This window comes from Pan troglodytes, chromosome X, assembly GCF_028858775.2.
Source record: "Pan troglodytes isolate AG18354 chromosome X, NHGRI_mPanTro3-v2.0_pri, whole genome shotgun sequence".
Taxonomy (NCBI): Eukaryota; Metazoa; Chordata; class Mammalia; order Primates; family Hominidae; genus Pan; species Pan troglodytes.
Genome location: NC_072421.2, coordinates 49,096,200 through 49,121,608, shown reverse-complemented (window position 1 = coordinate 49,121,608; position 25,409 = coordinate 49,096,200). Strand labels below are relative to the sequence as shown.

Sequence of the window (25,409 nt, the reverse complement as noted above, 5' to 3'; positions counted from 1 at the left end):
ACTCCACTTCGGGCTCGGTGTGAGCAGCGTCGCCCAGGCATCCTGTCAAGACCCATCCCGACTCCGGGTGAGGCGGCCCCGCTTCCAGCCAAGCGCCGACACCCCTCCCGGCCGGCCGAGTGAGGGGCCGCTCGCCCAGGAGAAGGCTTGGCGCTTGGGGGACGATCCCCCAAAGCCGGCGCGGGGATACCCCCAGGCCTGGCAGGGCCAGGGGCACCGGCGCCTCGCTCACCTGTGTCCGTGGGGAGGCGGGCACGCTGGGACGCTCTGACAGGCCTGGCGGGGGGCGACGTTGCTCCCCGGGGCACCCCAGCGGCGGTTGGGGGAGTGGACATGCGCAGCCGCCCTCCCTCGGCTCCTCAGGCCGCCCACCCCCCTGCGCCGCGCCCCTGCCCCTGCCACTGCCCCGCCCCTGCCCGTGCCATTGCCCCGGGGGAGCAAGGGGTCGTGCCCCCCCAGGCGGCTTGCGCACAGGCACGTGGGTGCCACAGCGGCCTCTAGGGGTGCACGGACGGCGGCCAAACCTCCCCGTGTGTCCCCTGTGGCGCCTCTCCCTTGCTTTCCTGTTGGTGGTGTGTGTGTGTGGGAGAGTTGGGTGTCAGATTTTGACCAGGATGGCCTGACTTTGGGAACGGTTTTGTGGGAAGCTCTTTCAGGCCACAGAACCTGTGCTGCCTCAACTCGGTTTTTTGGTAGCTCTGGAGAAGACAGTGACAGAGGAGGGGTCATTCTGTCAGGGAAGAAAGACCCTGATTGGAGGCGGCTGCCTGTCAAGCTACACATTTCCCAGGCTCCCTTGCAGCTATGGCAACCACATGCACAGTCCTGATCAATGAGAGGGCAGCAGAGGTGGGGCATCCAGAGGGCTCTTAAAATAGGGCAGCCCCTGGCCCGGGAGTGGTGGCTCACACCCATAATCCCAGCACTTTGGGAGACCAAGGCCAGCGGATCACCAGGTCAGGAGTTTGAGACCAGCCTGCCCAATATGGCAAAACCCCGTCTCTACTAAAAATACAAAAATTAGCCAGGTGTGGTGGTAGGCACCTGTAATCCCAGCTACTCAGGAGGCTGAGGAAGGAGAATCACTTGAACCTGGGAGGCGGAGGCTGCAATGAGCCGAGATCGTGCCACTGCACTCTAGCCTGGGTGACAAGAGCAAGACTCCATCTCAAAAAACAAAACAAAACAAGAATGGGGCAGCCCCGGCCCTTCCCCATCCCTCCTCTTCTTGACTCAGTAAGGCTGTGGTGGTCAGCTTGGGATCATAAGGTGGCCATGAAGAAAAGTCCTGGAAACCTCAGATCCGACTCCTTTGAGCTGCCAAAGCAATTCTCACCACGTGGGAGAAATTCAGCTCTCAGACTGTCCTCCAATTTCCCACCTCTGGTCAATGGCAGGCACCCCTTCTGCCAAGAAGCTACCATGACCACCACATTCAAGTTAAACCTGGACCTCCCACCATCCCCAGTCAGGCCAATGAGACAGTGGGGAAACAGGCCTGGTAAGGATACTTCCTGCTAGTTTTCTTGACTTCTCAGCCTAGGGTGTGGGTGTGGCTGGGACTGGCTGTGAGGCTCCTATTTATAAGGCAAGCACCCATTTTCTCATGGATTCTACCATTTTATATCCCGTGGAGCCAGTCAAGATGGCTGCTCTATTTTCAGTTAGTTTTTTGGGGGCAATGGATGGGCAGGGGATTGACCTGACAGAGACCCACTCCCTCATTCCTTCATTACTCATCGGCTCTGCTGGCCAGGGATGTGGGGTTCTCCACCTGCTCAAAGTCAAAAAGCTTTCTCCAGGTTTTTTAACAGCTTGTACTTTATTACATATGCAACCTTGCCATGCCTGCCAGTTAACTCCCCTCCCGCCAATGTTATCCTCATGATATCAGCTCCCTCTTGGGGCCACTGAGCTGCCCCCCTTTCCTTCTGGGCTGGAGTAGTGGTGCCCCTCAAGCAGGCAATGGGCAGGGGGAGATCCACAATTAATCGTCGCAGTTCTCTTAAAAGTATTAACACTTAAATAAGCACTCTTGGGGAGTTGCAAAGGATATTCAGGATGGGATGCAGTGGGAGGCTACCCCTCATCCAAGGTACAGGCTGGAATGAGCTACAGCTGGTCTATCGTGGGCCTCAGAAGGTGAAGAGGGACCGTATTCTGGGGCTTAGTGTGGGTGGGGCATATCCTCCCCAAACTTGTTCTGGTGGGCGATGTTCTTCACATCTAGGAGAGCCTGAGGAGGAGGCAAGAATAGGGCAGGTGAGAGAGAGTGAGGACCCCTCTACCTCGGCTGCAGGGCTGCCCCCACTCCAGCCCTCAACCACTCTGTCTTCTGGACTATCCCACAGCCCCCGCCCCATGCAAAATAATCACATGAGGCAGCCATGCAGAGGGGCCTGTGGTCTCCCTTTACCCAATCACAGAAGGGGTGTGTGTGTGGGGGGTGAGTGTGCACGTGTCGAAGGGTCTACCCAGGGCCCACCTGGTGGTGGACATAGGCCTGACAGTAGTAACACCAGGCTGACAGGTCGATGTAGCTGAGGACCAGCGGGTGTCCAGAATTTCCATGGTGTTGGAGCATGTGGCCATTGATGTAACGACCACAGTAGACCTGAGGTTGGGGGTGTGAGTGTCAGGTGGGGGTCAGCATCCCCCTGCAGTTTGCTCCCGGGCCAACCTCCGCCCCATCCCCTTCCTCTGCTCCATACCTGATAGCAAGAGAGACACACCCAATTCTCTTGGATTGTTCCACAGTCCCCACAAGGTTGGGTCACGTCTAGGCCTGCTGCAGGTATGGGGCATACTGCCACCAAATGGGGACACCAGGGCAGTGGTGTCACAGCATAAAATATGGCCTGGAGTGGGTGGGTGAAACTAGGTAAGCTGAAGACCCCATCTCCCCATTATATGTTTATACATCACATGCTCCTACCTGGAGACACAAATTGGCAAGAGAAGGAAGCCACAGTCCCAGCCTCTCCCTGAGCTCACCTGATCAGTGAGGCCCCTAGATCCCTGCATCAGCATCGAATCAGCCATGTCCTGACCTCCAGCTGCCTCTCCTAGTAGGTTCTCCTCTCCTGGGGCCTGAGATTCTGAGGCCCCCTGGACACGCAGAAGTAAGAGATGTATCAGAGAAGCCCGATTCTTGCCCCTTCTTGCCCCTACCTGGGTGTGGTGAGCCTTACCTGAGATTCGCTGCCTAGCTCCAAGGTCCTGAGACTCCCAATCAGTGTACTGGGAGATATCTGGGGTGTAGTTCCCTGCACAGGTGAGGTTGGGGTGGTCTGGTGGTCTGTGCTCGAGGCTAGAGGAGTTTGGATCAGCTCGGTGCCCCCTGGAGCCTCCTCTGACGTAGTCTGGTCCAGTGTGGCTCCCTCCATGGCTGCCTCCGAGGTGGTCTGGGCCAGTGTAGCTCCTCCTACAGCCTCCTCTGAGGTAGTCTGGCCCAGCGTGGCTCCCCCAACAGCATCCTCTGAGGTGGTCTGGTCCAGAATGGCTCCTCCCACAGTCTCCTCTGAGGTGGTCTGGTCCGGAGTGGCTCCCCCGACAGCCTCCTCTGAGGTGGTCTGGCCCAGCATGGCTCCCCCAATGGCTGCCTCAGAAATGGTCTGGGCCAGAGTGGCTCCCCCTGTGGCTGCCTCTGAGGGCTGGTCCTGAGTGAGGGCCACCACAGCTGTCTCTGACTTAGTCTGGCCTGGAGTGGACTCTTCCCCAAATGATGCCGAGGTGACTTTCCCCATGCCTGCTTCCAGAACCTTCTTTTCTCGTGTGGTCATCCGCTCAGCTAACCTAGGTTTGGCTGGTTGGGGTGCCTTCTTGGTGACCAACTTAGAACTGGAGGGTCCTTCTCTGTCTTCTACCTCTGGAACCAGGGAGGGAGATCCTTGAGTGTGGGTACTGTCACCCTTCCTGCCTCTAATCCCTGCCCCTCAGCCCCCTCCTTCCCTGGGTTCCCCCCATCGCCCCCAAATCCACTCACTCATGACCCGTAAGCTGCGCCAGTATCTGCGATGGACTTGGATGGTCTCAGTGATTGAGGCCAGGGCCCCTGATAGTGGGGGCCGTGGCAGGGTCAGCAGGGGTGGTGGGTCTCCAAGGAGGGAGCGAGTGCAGGCAGCCATGGACTCTGAGATGGATGTCAGGTTATAGCCACCCTTTGTTAAGGAAAAGGGGAGGGAAAGGTATGGTGGGGGTTCATTGGGGAATTTGGAGGACAACATGTCCTGCCTCCCCAATCCTCCCTACTGAGCCCTGCAAGTCTGGAGAGGGAGGGGGAGTACTGAGAACAAGTGAACAGAACCCACACCTTTAAGATGGGCAGCACCCACTGTGTAAGGTGGTTGTTGTGGGGAGTAAATTGTGATGTAAAGTGCAAGATAACAATACTGATAAAAGCATTAGTAACAGCTGACATTTATTGTTTGCTGTGTGCCAGACCCGATTTTAAGTACTTCATGCATATTAACTCAATCCTCACAACCACAGGCGCTCAATCTATACAGGAACTTGCCTTCATGCCATACAGAAATCCGTCTTCACACTGTCCAGGAACCCCTGGCCTCACATCATACAGTAACCACTGACCTGACCTGCACAAGACGACTGCTGTGAACCCATACAAAAGCCCCTGCCCTGACCTAGTACAGGAACAACTGGACTCTTTCTCCACATGGACTCCTGTATTGACTTTTTTTACACTCTACAGGAATCCCAGTCGCTATTCTTTTTACAGATAAAGAAACTGAGGCTCAGAGTGGTTAGATGACTTGTCCGAGGTCATAACAGCTGAAGAGGCAGCACTGGGGTTTGAACTTGGGCTCTCTGATGGAGTCATCTGTGTTCTTAACTCCCACTGTGTCCTGTCACAAGCAGTACTGAGCACATAGTAAGTGCGACTTTTTGCAAGCCAATTAATTTCTCAGTGACTTATTTTCCTCATCTGTAAAGTGGTGAAAATAACAGCACAGGCTGGGCGCGGTGGCTCACCCCTATAATCCCAGCACTTTGGGAGGCCGAGGCGGGAAGGTTACCTGAGGTCAGGAGTTTGAGGCCAGCCTGGCCAACATGGTGAAACCCCCGTCTCTACTAAAAATACAAAAATTAGCCAGGCGTGGTGGCATGCACCTGTAGTCCCAGCTACTCGGGAGGCTGAGGCATGAGAATTGCTTGCTCGAGCCTGGGAGATAGAGGCTGCAGTGAGCCGAGATAGCGCCATTGCACTCCAGCCTGGGTGACACGGCGAGACTCTGTCTCAAAAGGAAAAAAAAAAAAAGAGGCAGGTACGGTAGCTCATGCCTGTAATCCCAACACTTTGGGAGGCTGAGGCAGGTGGATCACGAGGTCAGGAGTTCAACACCAGCCTGGCCAACATGGTGAAACCCCGTCTCTACTAAAAATACAAAAAAAATTAGCTGGGTGTGGTGGCAGGCACCTGTAATCCTAGCTACTCAGGAGGCTCAGGCAGAGAACTGCTTGAACCCAGTGAGCCACAATCGCACCACTGCACTCTAGCCTGGGCGACAGAGCAAGACAACGTCTCAAAAAAAAAAAAGAAAAAGAAAAAGAAAATAAGAGCACAGAAGGTTGCTGAGCGGGTTAATATCTGAACAACGCATAACAGTAACCAGGGGCCAGGTGCGGTGGCTCATGCCTGTAATTCCAGCACTCTGGGAGGCTAAGGTGGGTGGATTTCTTGAGGCCAGGAGCTCAAGACCAGCCTGACCAACATGGTGAAACCCCATCTCTACTAAAAATACAAAAATTAGCTGGGCGTGGTGGCGGGTACCTGTAATCCCAGCGACTCAGGAGGCTGAGGTGGGAGGATCACTTGAAGCTGGGAGGTGGAGGCTGCAGTGAGCTGAGATCATGCCACTGCAGACTAGCCTGGGTGACAGAGCGAGACTCTTGTCTCACAAAAAACAACAACAACAACAACAAAAAACCAGATCCAAAAGATCCAGCATTTACCATATGCCAGGCATTCCTCCATGATTAGCCTGCCTCATAAAGATGAGGAAACTGAGGCACAGGGTGTGGGGATACTGAGTCATTTACAAAGGTCAGTGAATTTCCTTTGTCCCAGGAACTTGTTAGAGGCAGTTCAGGTAGAGTAAAAAGCACAAACCCTGGAGCCAGGCTGCATGGGTTCAAGTCCTGGTTCTGCCATCAGTAAATGTGCCATCTCAGGCTAGTCATCACACCTCTTTGTGCCACAGTTTCCCTGATCTTCAGAGAGGAAAATAATGAGGTAAGCTTACCCTACCTCATAAGGCTGCTTTGCCAAGTAACTGAATGAATAAGACACATGAGGTGCTCAGAAGAGTGCTCTGCACATAGTGAGCACTCAATTAAGGCTGTTAATGTTGCTGTTATTCTTATTACTACCCAGTATGTGCCAACAATCCCAGGCAGGGACACTCAAAGGAGATTTCAGGAAACTGTCCTGAGTGATGGTGCCAACATTTCCAAACTACCCTCCCACTGTGGGAAGAGGGACCAAGAGAAAGTTACCTCTAGGATAAGGATAATGCGGCCACTGGCAAGGCCCATCAGCAGGTGGGTGAGGTGGGCATAACCCTCAGGTGACACCTGGCAGCCCCCCAGCGGGTCCCCCCGTGCAGCATCAAAGCCAGCTGAGACCAGCACCAGTTCTGGGTTAAACTGAGGCAGGGAGAGAAGAGATGTATAAGCATGAGGGTAGGGGCTTTTGGTAGGCAGTAAGTGATGGCGACCCAGAGACATGGAGAAAAGGACAAATGAAGACATGGAGATGCAAGTCAGAGGGATGGAGACACAGAACCTGGAGACTAGGAGACACAAAAGCAGAGACTGAAAATGAAGAAGGGAAGAAAAGAAATACAGACTCAGAGGTAGAAGAAATAGATGCAGACTTAGAGACATGGAGATGGCAGAAAGGGACAGATGGGGGCCGGGCATGGTGGCTCAGGCCTGTAATCCCAGCACTTTGGGAGGCCGAGGCGGGCGGATCATGAGGTCAGATTGAGACCATCCTGGCTAACACAGTGAAACCCTGTCTCTACTAAAAATACAAAAAATTAGCCAGACGTGGTGGCGGGCGCCTGTAGTCCCAGCTACGCAGGAGGCTGAGGCAGGAGAATGGCGTGAACCCAGGAGGTGGAGCTGGCAGTGAGCCGAGATTGCACCACTGCACTCTAGCCTGGGTGACAGAGCAAGACTCCATTTCAAAAAAAAAAAAAAGGGACAGATGGGGACATGAGACAGACTGACACGTCAAGAGAGTGACATGAAAAACAGAGAGACAGAGACATGTCCTCACACACACATACCCCAGGGTCAAACGTGGGACACACATACACAAGATACAGGGTTTTATATACATAGTGCCAAAGAGAGGTGCTTGCACACTTCCAAAACAGAAGATGGCAACGCAAGAACCACATACAGAGAAGATGGTCACACAGAGCCACACGTACTGCCACACAGACAGTACCATATAGACCAGTACTATGTATCTGCACTAGTCATGTACACACACACAGTTTCTCAAAGAGGACAATAACCCACAGCCATCCTGCACAGTCACATACACATGCCATCACCACACAGCCACAACGGCGACATGCACTCTGGTATGTCCACAAGAGCTGGTTATTTGCACATACAGTTGTACACACACAGAAGGCTGTCCTGGCTACCCATGCACAGTCAGATGCACATGCAGATCCAAAGATGCACACCGGCGCCCAGGGTGACAGAGCGGTGCTCACACCCTTTCCCTCCCTCCCAGAGTCAGCCATACACAAGCCACCAGCCCCCTAGCTCACACAGAGGGAAGGCAGCTACCTCCCAGTCAGAGACATACACACAAACAGCCAGGGCAGACAGCCAGACAGTGACTGCTGTCACACACAGCCTTCCACATCCAGAAGGTCCCACACAGGCTGTCACAGAGATGGTTGCATTTAGTGACATACAGTATCACACCCATCACACAGAGAAAAGGTGAGAAATACCTGCCTGCACAGAGTCGCACACGCACATACTCAAGCACTTGTGATGGCACGCACATACAACACAGATCCAGCCAGGACACGGGCCATTGCTGCATAGTCAGAAGGCCCTCACACACACAGCCAAGACAGTCACTCACACAGTGTCACACAGAGAAGGCAGTCATGTACAGCCACCTGTGCACAAATACACAAGGTGATCACAGCCACCAACTGCCCTGGTAGCCTCATTAAACACCCATGGGCTGTCTCATATCATCAGCCACATGGTAGTCACACACACACATGCCAAGGAGACAGGTCCAGGCTGCCACCTGCACAGGCGTGTCACATACGTCCTGCGATCTATCCTGAGCTGTACCTCGTAGGCAATGGGAAGCACCAGGCGATGCCAGGCAGCTAGGTAGTCAGCGTCACCCATGCGGGGCCCGTTCCATGCCACGTTGACGGTGAAGCCTGTGCCCGCAGCCCGGCCGATCTGGCTGCTGGCACCCTCATCCCCCATGGGGAAGAAGGTGCCATGATCATAGCGGTGCAGGGACACATATAGCACACTGCCAGGGAGGGGGTGGGAAGCGGACCATGGCTGGTTAGGGGCTCCAGTACCCCTGAGGTGCTCACCCGCCTCCCTGATCACACTGCGGCCCCTGACTGCAGCCCTTACCTGGGGTCATCCTCAAACATGTGCTGAGTTCCATTACCGTGGTGGACATCCCAATCCACAATCAGGATCCTGGGGAGGAGACAGCACCTCAGTAACCGACGATACTCACGCCCTGGAAGAGGGCTGGGCTAGACCCCTGGGGTCTGCAGGGGCATTTAGTGCTGAGTGGCAGGACCCTGGGTCCTATCAATTAAGGAGAAAAGTCTGATCCTGGTTCCCAAGGGCTGCCCGGTAGGCCTGAGCAAGTGCTCGGGGCTGGGCCCTGGGCTCTTCTGGGTCATTGCTAGGGAACTGGACCCTGGGCCTTGGGCAGCTAATGCTGGGGGCTGGTTCGTGGGTCTTCTGGAGTATGCATCAGGAGCCTAGACCTGGGTTCTGTCGAGGCAGCTGCTATAGGCCAGAAATGCTGGGGTGGGACCCTGGATCCTGTTTTGTAAGTGCCCAGGTAACATGATCTGGGGGTCCTATCTAAATAAGCACTGAGAGGCTCCATCCTCGGTCCTTCTCTGGGTAAGGACTGCACCCTTACTTCTTTCTGGGGAAGGAAGTCCTGGGAGCTGGACCATGGGGCATGAGTAAACAATGGGCTGAGGGGAGCATCCAGGTCCCCACAAGGATCAGGATTTGGGGGGTCCCCAGGGAGTCCTTACCGTAGGGCATGCCCACTGATAGCCTGGGCATGGCGAGCAGCCACAGCCACAGAGTTGAAAAAGCAAAAACCGCAAGCTGCATCCTGCTCTGCGTGGTGTCCTGGGGGACGCACCACAGCAGCACCATTCAGAACCTGGGAAGCAGCAGGGTGCTAAGATCGGACAGCCTGCCCTCACCTTCCTTTCTTCCTTTTTTTTTTTTTTTTTTTTTTTTTTTGAGACGGAGTCTCGCTCTGTCGCCCAGGCTGGAATGCAGTGGCGCCATCTCGGCTCACTGCAAGCGCCGCCTGCCAGGTTCCCGCCATTCTCCTGCCTCAGCCTCCTGAGTAGCTGGGACTACAGGCGCTTGCTGCCACGCCCGGCTAATTTTTTGTATGTTTTTTAGTAGAGATGGGGTTTCACCATGTTATCCAGGATGGTCTCGATCTCCTGACCTCGTGATCCATCCACCTCGGCCTCCCAAAGTGCTGGGATTACAGGTGTGAGCCATCAAGCCCGGACCTTTTTTTTTTTTTTTTTTGACACAGGGTCTCACTCTGTTGCCCAGGCTAGAGTGCAGTGGTGCAATCATGGCTTACTGCAGCCTTGACCTCCTGAGCTCACCTCAGCTTCTCAAAGCGCTAGGATTACAGACGTGAGCCACTGCACTTGGCCACCCTTCCCTTTCTCCAGTTCCTTCCATTATTCCCCCAGCCTCTAGGCCCACCCCCTCCCGTGCCCCTCCCCATGGCCCCTTTCCTCAGGCCCTGCTTGACTCTCTCAGAGCCTCCAGAAACAGCAGATGGCCCTCTTTTTCCATTCCCCCCAGGTCCTCCTCTCCCCAGCCCACAGAGGACACACCTCTCCTGAGAGCACAGCCTCCACCAGGCGGCAGGCAGCGCCAGTGGCAAGCTGTGCACAGGCGAAGGTACTGGGGCAGATATAGATGGAGTCAAAGTTGGAACTCTCACGGTGCAGCTCCCGGGTTTTCATTTTCTCTGTGGCCCGGAGATGACCCACGTACTCAGCACTGGAAGCACAGAGAGGAGCACCCGCAGGACAGTGAGGAGGGTCCGTCCCCTCCCTGGTCCCCACCCCTAAGACAGGGACTTCAGCCCCTCTCAAGTCCTGCAGCAGCTCCCCAGGAGGGGAAACCCAAGTTCCAGCCCCTGAGACCTCATCCACAGTCCTGGGAATCCACCCACCCCAGGCACCGGGGTCTGACCTGTGACAGGTGAGCAGCTCAGCCTCTGTGGCAGGGCGCGGTGTCAGGGTGAGGCAGCGCCCGGCAAGGCCCAGCTCCTCCAGACGGCACATGATCCGCAAGATGCGCTGGGGTACCTCAGGGTGGTGGCTAGCAGTGGGGAAACGAGAGGTAGAGGCTTAGTGCCTGAGGGGGAGGGACCCCCAACACCTACTCATCCAGCCCTCCAAATGCCTACCTGTCCCACAAGTTGCAGTGATTCATCATATTTTGGTCATAGACCAGCCCTGTGCGAGACTGTAGCACTGGCCATGTCAGGATTGGGAGCACAGGGGGCTCCCAGGGTCCTTCCTCCTCGCTCTCCTCTACATTGTCCTCCTCCATGTTGTCCCTCTCCACGGTCTCAGCTAAAAGGGGGAGGCCACGTTTGTCCTACCCTCTCAATCTGAATCCCCGTCATACTCTGGAACTCAGGTGACCCAAACAGAAAAAGGGGTGGGAGGCCTGAAACCAGGGCCCAGGGAGAGAGAGAGGGCCTGACCCTCTCCCACCAAGGCAGCCCAGTAAAGTCAGAGGAAGTCTGAAGACAGTCTCCCCCAGGGCTCATCCCACGTCCACCCCACACCAGGCCCACACCCCACTTCCTACTTGATCTCACAAGAACCTCCCAGAAGGGCTCAAGGGCTTCCAGAGCACAGGAAACTGAAGCCTGGGCACTGCAGGGCAGGGAGAAAATATGATGTCAAGGAATGTGGGCGGGCAGTGAGGCTCCCGCTTTCCCCTCCTCCACCTGGGCTCACCTCCGGCAGGGGGCACCAGGTGACTCCAGCATGGGGCAAGGGTCTCCCAGAAGGGTGTGGAGCGAAGCACTGACGCCTTCAGCCAGGGCGCGGAGGTTGTAGCCACCCTGGGGCAAGGAGTTGTGAAGGGGGATCAGGAAAGGACCAGACATGACCAGGGAATAATAATAATGATGATAATAAGAGAGTGCATACCACATGTCAAGCAACAAGGAACTTAGAAGGGGGCCTCACTGAATTCACTGGACAATGATATGAGGTGATTACATTATGCTCGTTTTATAGAAGGAAAGCGGAGGCACAAAGAAGTGAAGTGACTTATGCAAGGTTGTCCAGCTAGTAAGTGAATTCCTGGGCCAGGAACTCCTGTTGGACTTGAAAGCTTCGTTCTTAAGCCCTCCAGGATCCACAGGCTGAGGGACGAAGGTGAGTCACTCACCTCCAGAGACAGGATCAGCTTGCCTCCTGCCAGACCCATGAGCAGGTGGGTTAGTTGGGCGAACCCTGCCGGAGTGGCGGCCATCTCACCCTGGGGGGACATGGAGGGTCAGCCTGGCTCCATGCAACCCACCTGCCGCCCCAAGGAGCCTGCCTTACCTTGGGGTCCCCTTGCAGGGCATCAAATCCAGCAGCCACCAGGACCAGCTGAGGCTGGAACTGAAGGGGGAACAGACTCCATGAGGCTACCTACCCTCACAGCCTAACCTTCAAGGCCACTCCCCTCCCAACACACCCCAGATCCCCAGGACCTCGAGGGCGACTGGCAGCAGGACGTGCAGGAAAGCAGCAATGTAGTCAGCATCCCGCATCCCCACCTGCAGACACAGGAGTGTGATGGGGGATGTTCAGCCACCTGTCCCGAGCCGCTGACAGAAGGGCGTGGCTGGGCCTCACTTTGGGGGCAGAGGTGGGTAGATGCTGACCTGGTTCCAAGGCACATTGATGGTATATCCTTGGCCTTGGCCGAAACCTGTGGTGGACCAGTTAGAGGCCTTCAGGTGGGGCCAGAACCTACCCTGCTCGTAGCGGTGGATGGAGAAATAGAGGACACTGGGGGCAGAAGAAAAAGAGGTAAGAGAGTTGGAGAAGTCAATCCCCATAGACACCCCCAACCCAATAGTTGCCAGTTTCCTCTACCACTCATTTCCCCATTCAACCACTCGTTCATTCTCTCATTCATTAATTTCCCCATTAATTATTTAATCCATGAATCCATTCTTCCATTAATTTACCCTTACATTCAGTCACCAATTTAATCATCTTACCATTTTTTCATTCTTATCTTTATTTATCCATTACCTCACTCGCTCATTCATTTAGTCTCTCACCAGAACCTCTCCCTCAGCAAACATCACTGCCCCCTCAGTGCCCACCCAATTTCAGGCTCAGCTCTAGGGTCTATCTCAGATCATGGGGGCTCCTGACTCTGTGGGGTACTCTAGATCATGTCCGCCCACTACCTGCCCCTATGACAAAGGTAGTAGTAACAGCAGGTCAAACCCTGTGACACTGGAGGCCCAAATGGAGCATGGGGCTCTTAGCTGCGGGGAGCCAGCTAAGGCTGAAAAGAGCCTCAAGCCAGGCTGGGGAGCTGGGTGATTCTCTAGCAGGAAGTGGAGAGACCTGGGGGGTAGGGGTGAGACTTGCTTCTGTGGGTGGAACTAGAGCGGGGGTGCTGGCTGGGGCTGTCATGAGGCCAGTGAAAGGGCAGTTCCTTCTCCCCAATGCCTTACAGGCCACCTCTACTACTTCTTCTATTTTATAGGCGAGAGAATGAGCACTCAGAGGGGTGAGAATGACCGACACGCAAAACAGATACTGAAAAGATGCGATGCACGTGTTTTGACAGAAAGCCCAGCAAGGGGCCATGGGAGGGCTTAATTCTGACTGGGGAAAGCAAAATGAATAATCTATCATCCATCCATCCTTCTATCTGGTCATTTACCCCCTGCTTTGTTCCAGAGAGGATCCAAGGCAGCTTTTTTAGGGAAATGCAAGAAATAGTGGTATGCATTGAATCTAGACAAACTTAAGAGTCACATTTTAATGGGTTGATAATGTAGTTGTGAAATTTAATGCAAGTGATATAGAAAGATTCTTAAAATTGAGGGAAAAGAGCTTGGAATTGGGGAATAAAAACAAGCAAAAGCTCTGGTGTTGAGTAGGTGGAGGATGATTGTTTTATTTTTGACATTGATAGATAAATCTTGGTTCTAAACTTTTAGTAAGTTAATCATTAGAGGAAGAGAAACACAGTAGGACATAAAAATTATCACCAGAGGGCTGGGCGCAGTGGCTCACACCTGTAATCCCAGCACTTTGGGAGGCCAAGGTGGGCGGATCACTAGAGGCCAGAAGTTCGAGACCAGCATGGCCAACATGGCGAAACCCTGTCTCTACTAAAAATACAAAAAAATTGCTGGGCGTGGTGGCGTGTGCCTGTAATCCTAGCTACTTGGGAGGTGGAGGTAGGAGAATTGCTTGAACCCAGGAGGCGGAGGTTGCAGTGAGCCGAGATTGGGCCACTGCACTCCAGCCTGGGCGACAGAGCATGACTCTGTCTCAAAAAAAAAGAAAAGAAAAAGAAAAAAATATCGTTGGGGAAGACAGGAAGAAAGAAAAGATCTGAAGAAAGCTGACTCTAAAAGAGAGCCATCAAAGTCAACAAACAGCAGAACTAGCACTCAAGCTAAGTTTAAAAAGAAAACAGAAGGGAAATTCAAAATAAGTTCAACCACCTTCAAGTTAAATGGTGGATTGATAGCACAGGTTTACTTCCTCACCCTCCTACTACCCCATTCAAAATACAGTAAAGAAATTGTAAACAAACAGCAACCCAGAAAGAGAGAGTGGAAGGATGTCAGAGAATAAGAGACTTCAATGAATTTCTAGAAAGTAGACTTTGAGATTCCAGGGGCCCCAGGGTGCTCTGTCTCATGCTGAGCAGGATAAGGGGGCACCCAAGATAACCTGAAGTTTCCTTTCTGGAGAAATCCAGTACAGATCCAGGTCAATGCACACAAAATCCCTTCTGAAGAGCCAACTCACTGAATCACCAATACAACAAAGTTACTTGTTTCTTTTAACTACTTAGTTTTAGATCATCTGCTTTCCTTGTCTTCACAACAGTATTTTAAGGATTATCCAGTTTGTCTCCCTGCTGCTGGAGTTCAGAGACTGAGAGATGGGGAGCTGGGAGATCCAAGGGCATGGACATGTTCTTTTTGTTTGTTTGTTTACACACGTTTGTTAATAAGGAAGAATGCACTGAATATATTCACAGTGTTTCACATCTGTGTGTGTAATCAATAGTGTACCCATGAAAGAACACACAGCTATAGCCTCCTATGCATTTATTCAAACAAAAAGAATGATTAATGATATTAAAGAATTCTTTGAATGACAGACCCTTGGCAGATTAAAAAAATAATTATTGTTAATTTTCAGGTATTGATACTAAGGTAATGCTTTTCTAAAAAAGTGTACTTATGTTTTAGAGATGCATTCTGAAATATTTACAGGAGAAATTATATGGTATCTGGGATTAGCTTTGAAGGAAAACAGGAAGAGGGCAGTGGGTACAGGTATAGATGAAATGAGATCGGCCAATGAGTTGATAAATGTTGAAGCATTAAATTCCAGAAGCCAGAAATGAACAAAATAAAGAACGTCGGAGGAAAACATTAATAAAGATAAAACCAGAAAAATTAATGAAGTATTAAAAACCCACCATAATACAACAGTAGAGATGACCAACAAAGCCCAAAGCTACACTGGAAAAGATAAGTACAACAGATACACTTTGGAAAGGCTGAGGGAAAAAAGAGATGTTACCCCAAAGAAGAGGCCTCCTTTGTTCTGACATCTGGCAGGATCCCATCTAACGCCCGGGTCCTTGCCCACACTCGCTAAAGTTGCAACCTGTCAGTGGACATTCCCTGTCCCCATTCTGGGGAAATGCCTTTCAGGAAAACAGACCTACAAACACTGCAGCAGAGTAGTCCTCTGACAGCCCCCTACAATGGGCCTTCATTCTTGGGTATAAATAGCCAAATAAGGATTGCTAGACATTTGAGGAAAACCATCAGCATAAAAGAGAAGGACCAAGAAAAAAATAATTCAACCAGCCTCAGAATAAAGAGACATAATTCAGACAACAGAAGAAACTTAAGGCACTTCCTTTTTTGAGACAGGGTCTCCCTCTATCGCCCAGGCTGGAGTGCAGTGGCATGATCTTGTCTCACTGCAACCTCCGCCTCCTGGGTTCAAGCAATTCTCCTGCCTCAGCCTCCTGAGTAGCTGGGATTACAGGTGCGCACCATCACGTCTGGGTAATTTTTGTATTTTTAGTAGAGATGGGGTTTCACCATGTTGGCCAGACTGGTCTCGAACTCCTGGCCTCAAGTGATCCACTCACCTCGGCCTCCCAAAGTGCTGGGATTACAGGCATGAGCCACCGCACCCAGCCGGCACTTCTAATCCATACTCTATAAAAACAAGATCAGGTATGAGAGGACATAGAAACAGAGAGGAAGAAAGAGCTTTTGGAGTTTAACAGGATATCTAAATACATAATTCAACAGAAGGGCTTGAAGATAAAGTTGACAAAATCTCCCAGGTCACAGCAAAAGAAAAAAGAGACAGAAAACATAAGATAAAAAATAAGAAGCCTGGGCAACATGGTGAGACCCCATCTCTACAAAAGATTAAAAAATTAGCTGGGTATGCTGGTGTGCACCTGTGGTCCCAGCTACTCAGGAGGCTGAGGCATGAGGATTGCTTGAGCCCGGGAGGTCGAGGCTGCAGTGAGTCGTATTTGTGCCACTGTACTCCAGTCTGGGCAACAGAGCAAGACCTTGTCTCAAAAAAAAAAATAAAATAAAATAAATAAATAAATAATAAAAAAGAGAGAGCCATAGAGAATCAACCCAGGAAGTCTAACATCTGACTAACAGAAGTCCTAGAAAGAGAACAGAGAAAACAAAGAAGAAATTATCAAAGATCTAATAGAAAATAATTTCCAAGAGTTTAAGAAAAGCATGAATCTTCAGATGTAAAATGTCTACCTACTATTAAACAGAGTGAAAAGGCCAGGGTAAAAGTTTAGAACATCAAGGCTAGGTACAGTGGCTCATGCCTGTAATCTCAGTGCTTTGAGAGGCTGCAGTGGGAGGACACTTGAGGTCAGGAGTTCGAGACCAGTCTGGGCAATATAGTGAGACCCTGTCTCTACAAATAATTTAAAAAATTAGCTGGGTGTGGTGGCACATGCCTGCAGTCCTAGCTACTTGGGAGGCTGAGGCAGGAGGATTGCTTGAGCCCAGGAGTTTGAGGTTACAGTGGGCTATGATCATGCTACTATACTCCAGCCTGGGTGACAGAGTGATACCGTCTAATAATTAAAAAAAAAAAAAAAAAGAACACCAAGATAACCTTGCAGAGAGGAAAGTAGATTACTTGGAAAGGAATGAAAAGCAGACACCTGTCAGGAACACTGAATGCTAGAAAATAATAAAGCAATGTCTAGAGAACAACCAACCTAAATTGGATTCTTCAGATCTTGGATAAGTGGATTCTCTGTAGTCAGCTAGGTAGAAGGCTAGATAAAACTACTACAGGTTGAGCATCCCTAATCTAGAAATCTGAAATCTGAAATGCTGTAAAATCCTAAACTTTTTTTTTTTTTTTTAGATGGGGTCTCAGTCTATCACCCAGGCTGGAGTGCAGTGGTGCGATCTCAGCTCACTGCAACCTCTGCCTCCTGGGTTCAAGTGATTCTCCTGCCTCAGCCTCCTGAGTAGCTGGAAATACAGGTGTGTGCCACCACGCCTGGCTAATTTTTCTGTATTTTTGTAGAGACGGGGTTTCACCATGTTGGCCAAGCTGATCTTGAACTCCTGACCTCAGGTGATCCGCCTCGGCCTCCCAAAGTACTGGGATTACAGGCGTGAGCTACTTCACCCGGCCCTAAAATCCTAAACTTTTTGAAGGCCAACATGATGCTCAAAGGAAATGCTCATTGGGGTATTTTGGATTTTGGGTTTTCAGATTAAGGATGCTCAACCACTAAGTATAATATAAATATTTCAAAATCTGAAAAAATCTGAAATGTGAAATACTTCTGGTTCCAAGCACTTCATATAAGGGATACTCGACATGTACTTAGTAATGTCTCCTACTGACAAGGACTTGCTCAATCACTTTCTGCAGGAAGGGTAAGCTGGTCCCCTCCTGGAGGGAAGTCTGGCAGTGTATACCAGACTTTAAAGTATGCTGACTCTCTGGCCCAAGCAACCCACTGTTAGAAATTCATCCTACAGATAGACTCAGAGAAGTGCAGAATTACATATTTACTAGACTATTCACAGTAGAAGTGCCTGTAATAGCAAAAACTGGCAGGTATCTTAAAAGTCCTGGGGTTAAATAACCAGAGGTACAGTCATAAAATTGAATACTACAAAGAACGAGATACTTTAAGAGGTACTAACATGGAGAAATGTCCCAGATATGCTGTTAAATGAATAAAGCAAGTTGTCGAAGAACATGTGGAGAATTATTCCATTAGGCAGTGTGTTATTAATAATTATAACAATAATAATAAAAATCCAGACATCTATAGAGAAAATCTGTAAGGATATAACCTAAACTGTCAACACTTATTTTTGAGGTAATGGAAATTAGAGGAGACTCACTGCTTCAGACACTTCTGTATTATTTAATTTCTTTAAACAAATAGTTTGTTATTTATTTATATTTGTTTTTTACTATCTACTGAAAGGATAAACAAACACTTTGAAGCATTATCCTAATCAGAAAAAATAAAGCAGTAATTTGAGGTTCACTCTAACCCAACGGTTAATCAGTGAATAAGATCTTCAAATATTTGTGGGTCAAATCCCGTCTCTCCCAGTTCTTCTCTGTGTGACCTCTTAACGTATAAGCCTCAGTCCCCCTATCTGTAAAATAGGGAACCCAACAGTCCCTGCCTCAGAGTGAAATTAGGAGAGATGGCAGACACACAAAAGTAGCACAGATCCTGATCCCAGGATAGGCCCCATGAATGTGAATGCCTTTTCCTCCTTCTGAACCCCTTCTGGCTGGGCCTGTAAGGGTGGGAGGTGGCTGGAAGTCTAGCACCTAGGTGGGAGTCGGGGTATACCTGGGGTCCTGGTCGAAGGTGAACTGTGTTCCTTGACCGTGGTGCACATCCCAATCTACGATAAGGACCCTAGGAGCAGCAGAGAGAGGGGACTCTGTGCAAGGAGATCAAGGTGAATCTGGGAGAAGAGCCCAGACCAGGACACCCCACCCCATGCCACCCCCATCACATCTGCCCTCTGTTGCTGACCTCCGGATGCGGTGTTTCTGTTGAGCATAGCGGGCTGCCACAGCCACGTGGTTGAACATGCAATAGCCATCCATAAGACTGTGCTGGGCGTGATGTCCAGGAGGCCTGGGCAAGACAAGAAAATAACAGCTTGGAGTATGTGAGGGGTCCTCCTCTGCAGAGACAGACTGTCCCCTGCTCTCTAATCCTGGACCACCAATTCCTTTAATGCTGATGCCTAAAAATCTGCCGGGAACTGAGTAATGGAGGCCCTCAAACTCTCACCCCCTGCCAATCTACCCCTCTGTCTCCAAAGGAGATTTGAAAATGTTCACTAAAATGATAAAGGCCGGGTGCGGTGGCTCAGGCCTGTAATCCCAGCACTTTGGGAGGCCGAGGTGGGTGGACCACGAGGTCAAGAGATCAAGACCATCCTGGCCAACACGGTGAAACCCCGTCTCTACTAAAAATACAAAAAATTAGCTGGGTGTGGTGGCGGGCGACTGTAGTCCCAGCTACTTGGGAGGCTGAGGCAGGAGAATCACTTGAACCTGGGAGGCAGAGGTTGCAGTGAGCCAAGATTGCGTCACTGCACTCTAGCCTGGTGACAGAGCGAGACTCCGTCTCAAAATAAATAAATAAAAAAAAATAAAAATAAAATGATCAACGCATTCATTCTCATATCCAGTCATTCTGCTGCAGGAACTTAGCCCACAACCTGTGTTTTAAAAAGGGTGAAGTAACATTTTTATTTTATGTTAGTGTAAAATAAAATTTTATTTTTATAAAGGTACTAGCATATTTGCTGTAGCATTTTTTTAAAACAGCAAATGACTGGGGAGAACCAAAATGCCCATTAGTCGGGGACTGATTAACATAGAGTGCATTTACACAATGGTGTTCTACCGGGCTCCAAGATACATACTGTTAGAGAAAGGTTTCCAAGATGTGTAAGTGAAAAGATGGTACGAAGGGAGTATGTCATGTTACTACCATTTGTGGTTAAAAACAGGGGAGGGAGGAGAAAGGTTTTGCATTTCATCAGTTCTGGGATGCCAATGATGATAAGATGTACCATGATTTTACATGCCAAAAACGAAGCAGAAAATACTGCCAATGGAATTCTGAGATGTCACTGTTTGTAAGATGCATCTGGATTTCAAGATGTTACAAATATGAAAAAATGTACACCTTAGAATCAATGAAATATGGTATTTATTTCTTGAATAAGACTTTGTGGGAGGACACATGAGTCAGTGGTTCCAATGACTACCTCCCATGAGAGGAGGCAGGTGTCTGGGTGACAAGGATGGGAGACAGATTTTTAATTATATTCTCTTTTTTACCTTTGGATTCTTGAATCACATGAATATATTACCCATATCGATACATTTTACACTTGAAGGAAGGACTTTAAAACAATGTAAAAAGTCAAATGCTGTAGAGTCCTACCTAATGATGGCCATGCCATTCCGGATCTCAGCCCCCAGGACCGCATCCACCAGCCTGAGGACAGAGCCTGAGGCCAGGCAGGCACAGGAGTATGAGTTCTGGAGAGACAGTGGGGAGCCAGAAAGGGAGTAAGGGAGAGAACAGCCCTATCCACTCAGCTGCTTCCCCCAGGGTGGGGTGGGCATAGGGATGGGGACCCCAAGATTGCCACCATTCCCTGCCCGCAGAGTTCTCATCCATACCGGATGCAGATAAACTGAGTCGTAGGTGTCTGCTAGGACACGGAGTTCTCCCTCATTCATGTACTGGGTTGTTTCCATCAGATCAATATATTCTAGGCTAGACACAGATGGGAGATGAGATTCAGGGCCCTGTCTCTTCCCCAGCTGAGCTGTCCATACACCAACCCCCTGGTCAAATTAGGGCTTGGCTCCCCCAACTGTCAACCTGAAGGAATAGCCAGGATATAAGACACATTCTGTTTCTTCCCTAGCCCGCCTCAGTTCCAGTAATGTTCTCTGCTCCCCTGCAGTAGCCACACCAAATCCTACTTTCAGGCCTTTGGCCACACTGGTTCAGCTGTCTGTTCGTCCCTTCCCTCAGTCACCCTCTTCATCTGACTCACTCTTTTTCTCCTCTTAAAGTTCAGCTCAGATACCTGCTCTGGAAGCTAGCTTTCCTCAAGCCACATAGCACCAGGCCTCTAAATCTGGAAGCCCCTGGGGGAACCCCGATCACTCTGTCCACACATCCACCATCTATTCACACAATCAGATCATGATAACAGTAATAGCTCATCATGGGCTGATTATATATCAGGCCCTGTTCTAAGCACCTGACACACATCAAACTCTCCTGAGGAACTTATGTTTACTGGTCCCCTTGTTACAGGCGATGACACAGATTCAGAAAGGCTCAGCGACTTGCCCAAGGCTGGCTGCAGAGACCATGACATTGCTTCCCAAAGCGTTTAGCTTGCCCTGGTTTGTCCAGGGCAGGCTCCTCCCCATCCCTACAAGGCTCCCAAGCCTTCACCTGTGAACCAACATCAGCTCTTCCTTTTCAGCAAACCGGGCCTGGGGAGAGATGAGGAATAAAGTGGGGATAAAGGATTAAGGCATGGGCTGCACCCAGGTCAGGTCAGCTCCCTGCCCTTCACCCAGAGTGTTGGCTTGGGGGCCTTACCTGAAAGGACACGCAGCGATCTAGGAGGCCCTCCTGGATCAGTTGCTCCTTGATGGCATGGAGCCGCTCAGGGCCTTCCGGGAAGCTGGGGAGATGGAGTCACAGTCACAGATGCATGAGGACACTGGGGAGCTCCACATCTGTTCTCTCCACATCTCCCCATCCACCCTTCCACAGCTGCTTACCCCAAAACTGTGGTGTCAGTCCTGCCTCCCATCAGCTCTGGTGTGTGACCCTCTCCTCACCACTGCCACTGCTGTTACCATACCCTCCCGCCTGGGCTGTGGCGGCATCTCCTCGGCCTCCCTGCTTCGACCCTCGCCACCTCAACGGTCCTTTCTGTGCATAGCAGCCAGACACTGGTTAAAACCCTAATCAGTTCATGTCCCTTCGAGGCTCCCATCCCATTCTGAGTAAAAGCCAAAGTATTCCCCATGCCCAGAAGGCCCTAAACAATCTGTCCTCCATCACCTCTCTGACCCCATCTCCTACCCCTCCCTCTTTCCTTTGCTTCGCTTCACCTACACTGGTCTCTTCCCTGGTTCTCAGTTGAACCAAATACTCTTCAGCCAGCCCTGGAACTTTACTCTAGCTGGCCCCCCCACCCCCGCCTAGAATACTCTTCCTCCAACTGTCTCCATGACTTACTCCTTCACCTCTTCAGATCCCTGCTCAAATAGTGAGGCCTTCCCTGACCAGCCTATTTAAAATTGAAGTCTCCTCCACTGTACTTTCTCCTACTATCCTCCCTTTACTGCTTCTCCATAACACTGCTCTTTCTACCACAGTGCATCATTTACTTTTTGTTTATTTATTGTCTGTCTTCCCCCTTTACCCTGAAGACACAGGCTTTTGTTTGTTTTGTTTACTGCTGTATCCCTAGCTCCTCAATAGATGGTAAATAGGTATTCCATAAAAGAAGTCTTTTTCCCATAGTAAGTTAGTCTTAGGTTGGGATAAGGGATATAGATATTAATTGGTAAACACACAAGTATGATAATTAGTAAACAATGTCATGGGCTAGGAAAATAAGATCAGGTATTGGGGTAGGGTTTGGCCAGGCAAAACCTTCTCTGAGAAAGTCTCATTGGGATGTGAAAGGTAGCTGGAAGAGGAGAAGACCGAAAAGAATCTCTGGGAAAGGGGTTGGTCAGGGTACAGACCAGAGGCAAGAGGGTGCCTGGCATGTTGGAAGAACAAGGGGAGTAGTGTGGGCGAGAAGGATTGGCTGATGAGGTCACAAAGTGATGTGGAGCCAGATCATGTGGAACCTTTGAGGCCAGGATGAAAAATTTGGACTTTACCTTGAGGGCAACAGTTTGCCCTTAAAGTACTTTTTTTTTTAATTTTTACTTTTTGAGACAGAGTTTTGCTCTTGTTGCCCAGGCTGGGGTGCAATGGCACAATCTCGGCTCACTGCAACCTCCGCCTCCCAGATCAAGCGATTCTCCTGCCTCAGCCTCCCAAGTAGCTAGGATTACAGGTGTGTGCCACCACGCCCAACTAATTTTTGTATTTTTAGTAGAGACAGTGTTTCATCGTGTTGGTCAGACCGGTCTCGAACTCCTGACCTCAAGTGATCCACCTGCCTTGGCCCCCCAAAGTGCTGGGATTATAGGCGTGAGCCACCATGCCTGGCCTCCTTAAAGTATTTTAACAAAGACATCAACTCATACATATTTGTTTAGGTTGCTGCATGAACAGATAATAGAGGTGAGGTTGGAAGTAGGGGACCAGGGAGGAGGCCTCTGCAAGTCTAGGTGAGTGATGATGATGGTGGCAGTGGAGGTGGTGAGGAGAGGTCAGATGGTGAATATATTTTGAACATATAGCCAAAAGGATTTGCTGATTCTTTTTGAAAAGTAAAGCAAACGGGAGGTTTCATCCTTCTGTTTCAGTACAAACGTCTCTTCCTCTATAAAGGCTTCTGGGAAGCCCGGATACTAGTTTAGGATCCTCTATTATACACCCTTGAATCCCCTGGTCTTAAGTCTGTCTTCATTAAACACCTCATACTGCTGTTGGCTGTTTAATGATCTGCCCTCCTACTCACCAATCCGCTCCTAGAGAAGGGCCCCTGTCTGTTGTTTGGTACATTTGTATCACCAACTCTTGGCACACAATAGGCACTCAATAAATGTTTGTTAGCTACATAAAAGAACCCTTTCAAGTGTGAGCCCTACCTCCCCAAATCATCTGCTTCCAGTATCCAGGCTGGGGTAAGAAAAGATTTATTCTTGCTAATGGGCTCTAAGTGTGTGTATTTTTGTGGTTTGGAGACAGCCTGGAGGACCCAGCCTCACCTGTCATCCCAGAGGCAATGGAATTCATTTAGCTGCTCATCCAACACCAAGCCAGTGCCAGCCAGTGCTTCAGCCTCAAGGTTCAGCTCCTGCAGAGGAAAAAAAAAAAGGAGACACAGATCCATTTTAGGCCCTGAGTCAGAGGGAACTGTCCAGGGTGGGGAACCTTTGGGTTTTGATTGTCATACGAGGCTAAACTGCAGCCAGGCCCTGCTCACCATCCCTTGCAGTCCCACGATTAGGTCTTCTTCCATTGCTTGGCCGAGCTTCTTCATTTTGCCTTTCTTCTTTACCTCCGCTAGATTGGGGATAGAGCGGGGAACGGCTCCCTTTTTAATATTTCGCTTCTGTGAATCAGAGAGAAGGGTCAGAGTCCAGGGCATGACCAACTTGCTCCCTCTCCCCCTCATCAGGGCGGGTCTAGGGCCTCACCGAAGTGACACTGGAGTCCTGAGGGGGCGACTGGGGGTTCTGCCTACTTCTTCGCTGCCTGGTTGTGGTGGAATCCTGGCCGGTTGAGGTCATAGTTGAGGAGGCTTGGCCCCTGCCGCGGTTCTGGGGGGGGGGGGGGGAGCGTGGGTATGTGAGGGGGCTAGTGTGCCCTGAGGACCCCACCTCTCTGCCCTTTTCCAGGCTCCGCCCCCTCTATTAGATTCCATTCCTTACGCGATCTGATTCTCCACAGCCTTCCAAACTCCGCCTCTCTCAGGCCTTCTCCCTCCACTCAGGTGGCCATTCTACCCGGCCCCGCCCGGCCCGCTAGACTCCACCCCTTTTACACGATTCTCTTTCCCTGGTCTTGCCCTTTCACGGAGCAATGAGCCCCCGGGCTCACACAGTCCGTCTTAGGGCCTGCCCTTTCCAACCAATCACCGCCCCTTCTACTCTCCTAAGCCCCATTCCCAGACCCTCTAAGCCCAGCCCAGACCCCATTCCTTCACGAACCCGCCCTTTCGGCCTATCTCCCGGGATAATCACCCACCCTTTCACTCAGCCGGCCCCGGCCTCGACCCCGGTTTCGACTCCACCCTTAACGATTCACTTAACTCCACCCCTTATCGGGCCGGACCGGTACCTTCCACTCCGCCAGATCCCGCCCCTAGCGTTTCAACCAGCCCCGCTCCTCAGGGGACTGCCCCGTTCCTTCAACCAGCTCCACCCCCTGCCCAGACCCGACCGCTAACGTTTCGCTAACCGTCTTCAGCCAGTCCCTAGCCGCCTTCGGTCGGCCTCCGCCCCCTTCCCGCCTCCGCCGTCGACGCGCTGTACTCGCCGCTCCACTCATTGGACGCAGCCCCTTTCTCAAACTCCGCCCTTGGCTCGCTCCGCCAAGTTTCTGGCGACCTGTGGGGACGCGAGCGCTCAGGCTTTTCTTTTCCATTGGGCCTGGTCTCTCGACTGCCCGCCCAGATCCCGCCTCCAGAGGGGACCGTGCCTCAAGGCCGCGCCCCTCGCGCGAGCCACACCTCTCGCGAGCTCACAAGCGGCGGGGCGGTGCGTCGGCGTGCTACGCCAGCTGTGCTGCGCCTACGTAAAAGGCAGGCGCCGGCGGTTCCCGACAGGGCTGAGGCGCAAGCTTTTCCTTGCCTCGGCTATCGTCGCTGTCGTCCCGGATGCCATAGCCGCCGCCCCTCCGTCCCTGTCCAGTCACTTAGGAGCCCTTCGGGTCGGCGGTGTCTCGAGAGCAAGCAAGGAAGCGAGGGAATTAGGAAGGGGCATCTTACCTTTTCCCCGCGACTTCCCGCGCGACGCGCCGTGATGACGTAGCGCGGGCGGGCTGGTTGTGGCTGGGCCGAGAGCGAGGTTGCCACTGGACGTTGGCTGGTGGCGGCCAAAATAGGCGTGGTG

General features: G+C 51.2%; 1 protein-coding gene across 8 annotated transcripts; it reads right to left on the bottom strand.

The window, feature by feature from the left end:
• Window positions 1-1,803: 1,803 nt before the first annotated feature.
• HDAC6 (histone deacetylase 6) lies at window positions 1,804-25,409 on the bottom strand. Of its 8 annotated transcripts, none has more exons than XM_054676820.2 (30): window positions 25,286-25,409; window positions 24,757-24,905; window positions 23,994-24,116; window positions 23,780-23,908; window positions 23,562-23,650; window positions 21,259-21,343; window positions 21,109-21,149; window positions 20,316-20,412; window positions 20,074-20,171; window positions 18,643-18,747; window positions 18,454-18,522; window positions 12,218-12,344; window positions 12,044-12,109; window positions 11,892-11,951; window positions 11,734-11,823; window positions 11,295-11,401; window positions 11,143-11,210; window positions 10,733-10,901; window positions 10,516-10,644; window positions 10,152-10,320; window positions 9,312-9,445; window positions 8,662-8,730; window positions 8,359-8,551; window positions 6,517-6,666; window positions 3,986-4,160; window positions 3,192-3,868; window positions 2,995-3,108; window positions 2,712-2,858; window positions 2,486-2,614; window positions 1,804-2,236 (listed from the first exon to the last, which is right to left on the bottom strand). In XM_054676820.2, exons 2-30 carry the CDS (start codon window positions 24,844-24,846, stop codon window positions 2,168-2,170), a joined length of 3,768 nt encoding a protein of 1,255 aa, XP_054532795.1. In that variant the 5' UTR covers window positions 24,847-24,905; window positions 25,286-25,409; the 3' UTR covers window positions 1,804-2,167. The 8 variants fall into 8 exon arrangements, with proteins under 8 accessions (XP_054532795.1, XP_054532796.1, XP_063660366.1 ...); XM_054676821.2 differs by having other exon boundaries at window positions 25,028-25,313; XM_063804296.1 differs by lacking the exon at window positions 25,286-25,409 and adding an exon at window positions 24,997-25,034.

Bases quoted from the DNA above. Each gene is read 5' to 3' on its own strand.
- HDAC6 (XM_024353344.3), bottom strand. From the start codon at position 24,942: ATGGAAAAGAAAAGCCTGAGCGCTCGCGTCCCCACAGGTCGCCAGAAA. The intron at 10,321-10,515 runs GTCAGACCCCGG...CTGTGCTTCCAG, and splicing joins GAGCTGCTCACCTGTCACAG to TGCTGAGTACGTGGGTCATC. The intron at 6,667-8,358 runs GTACAGCTCAGG...TCCCTGCCTCAG, and splicing joins TGCTTCCCATTGCCTACGAG to TTTAACCCAGAACTGGTGCT.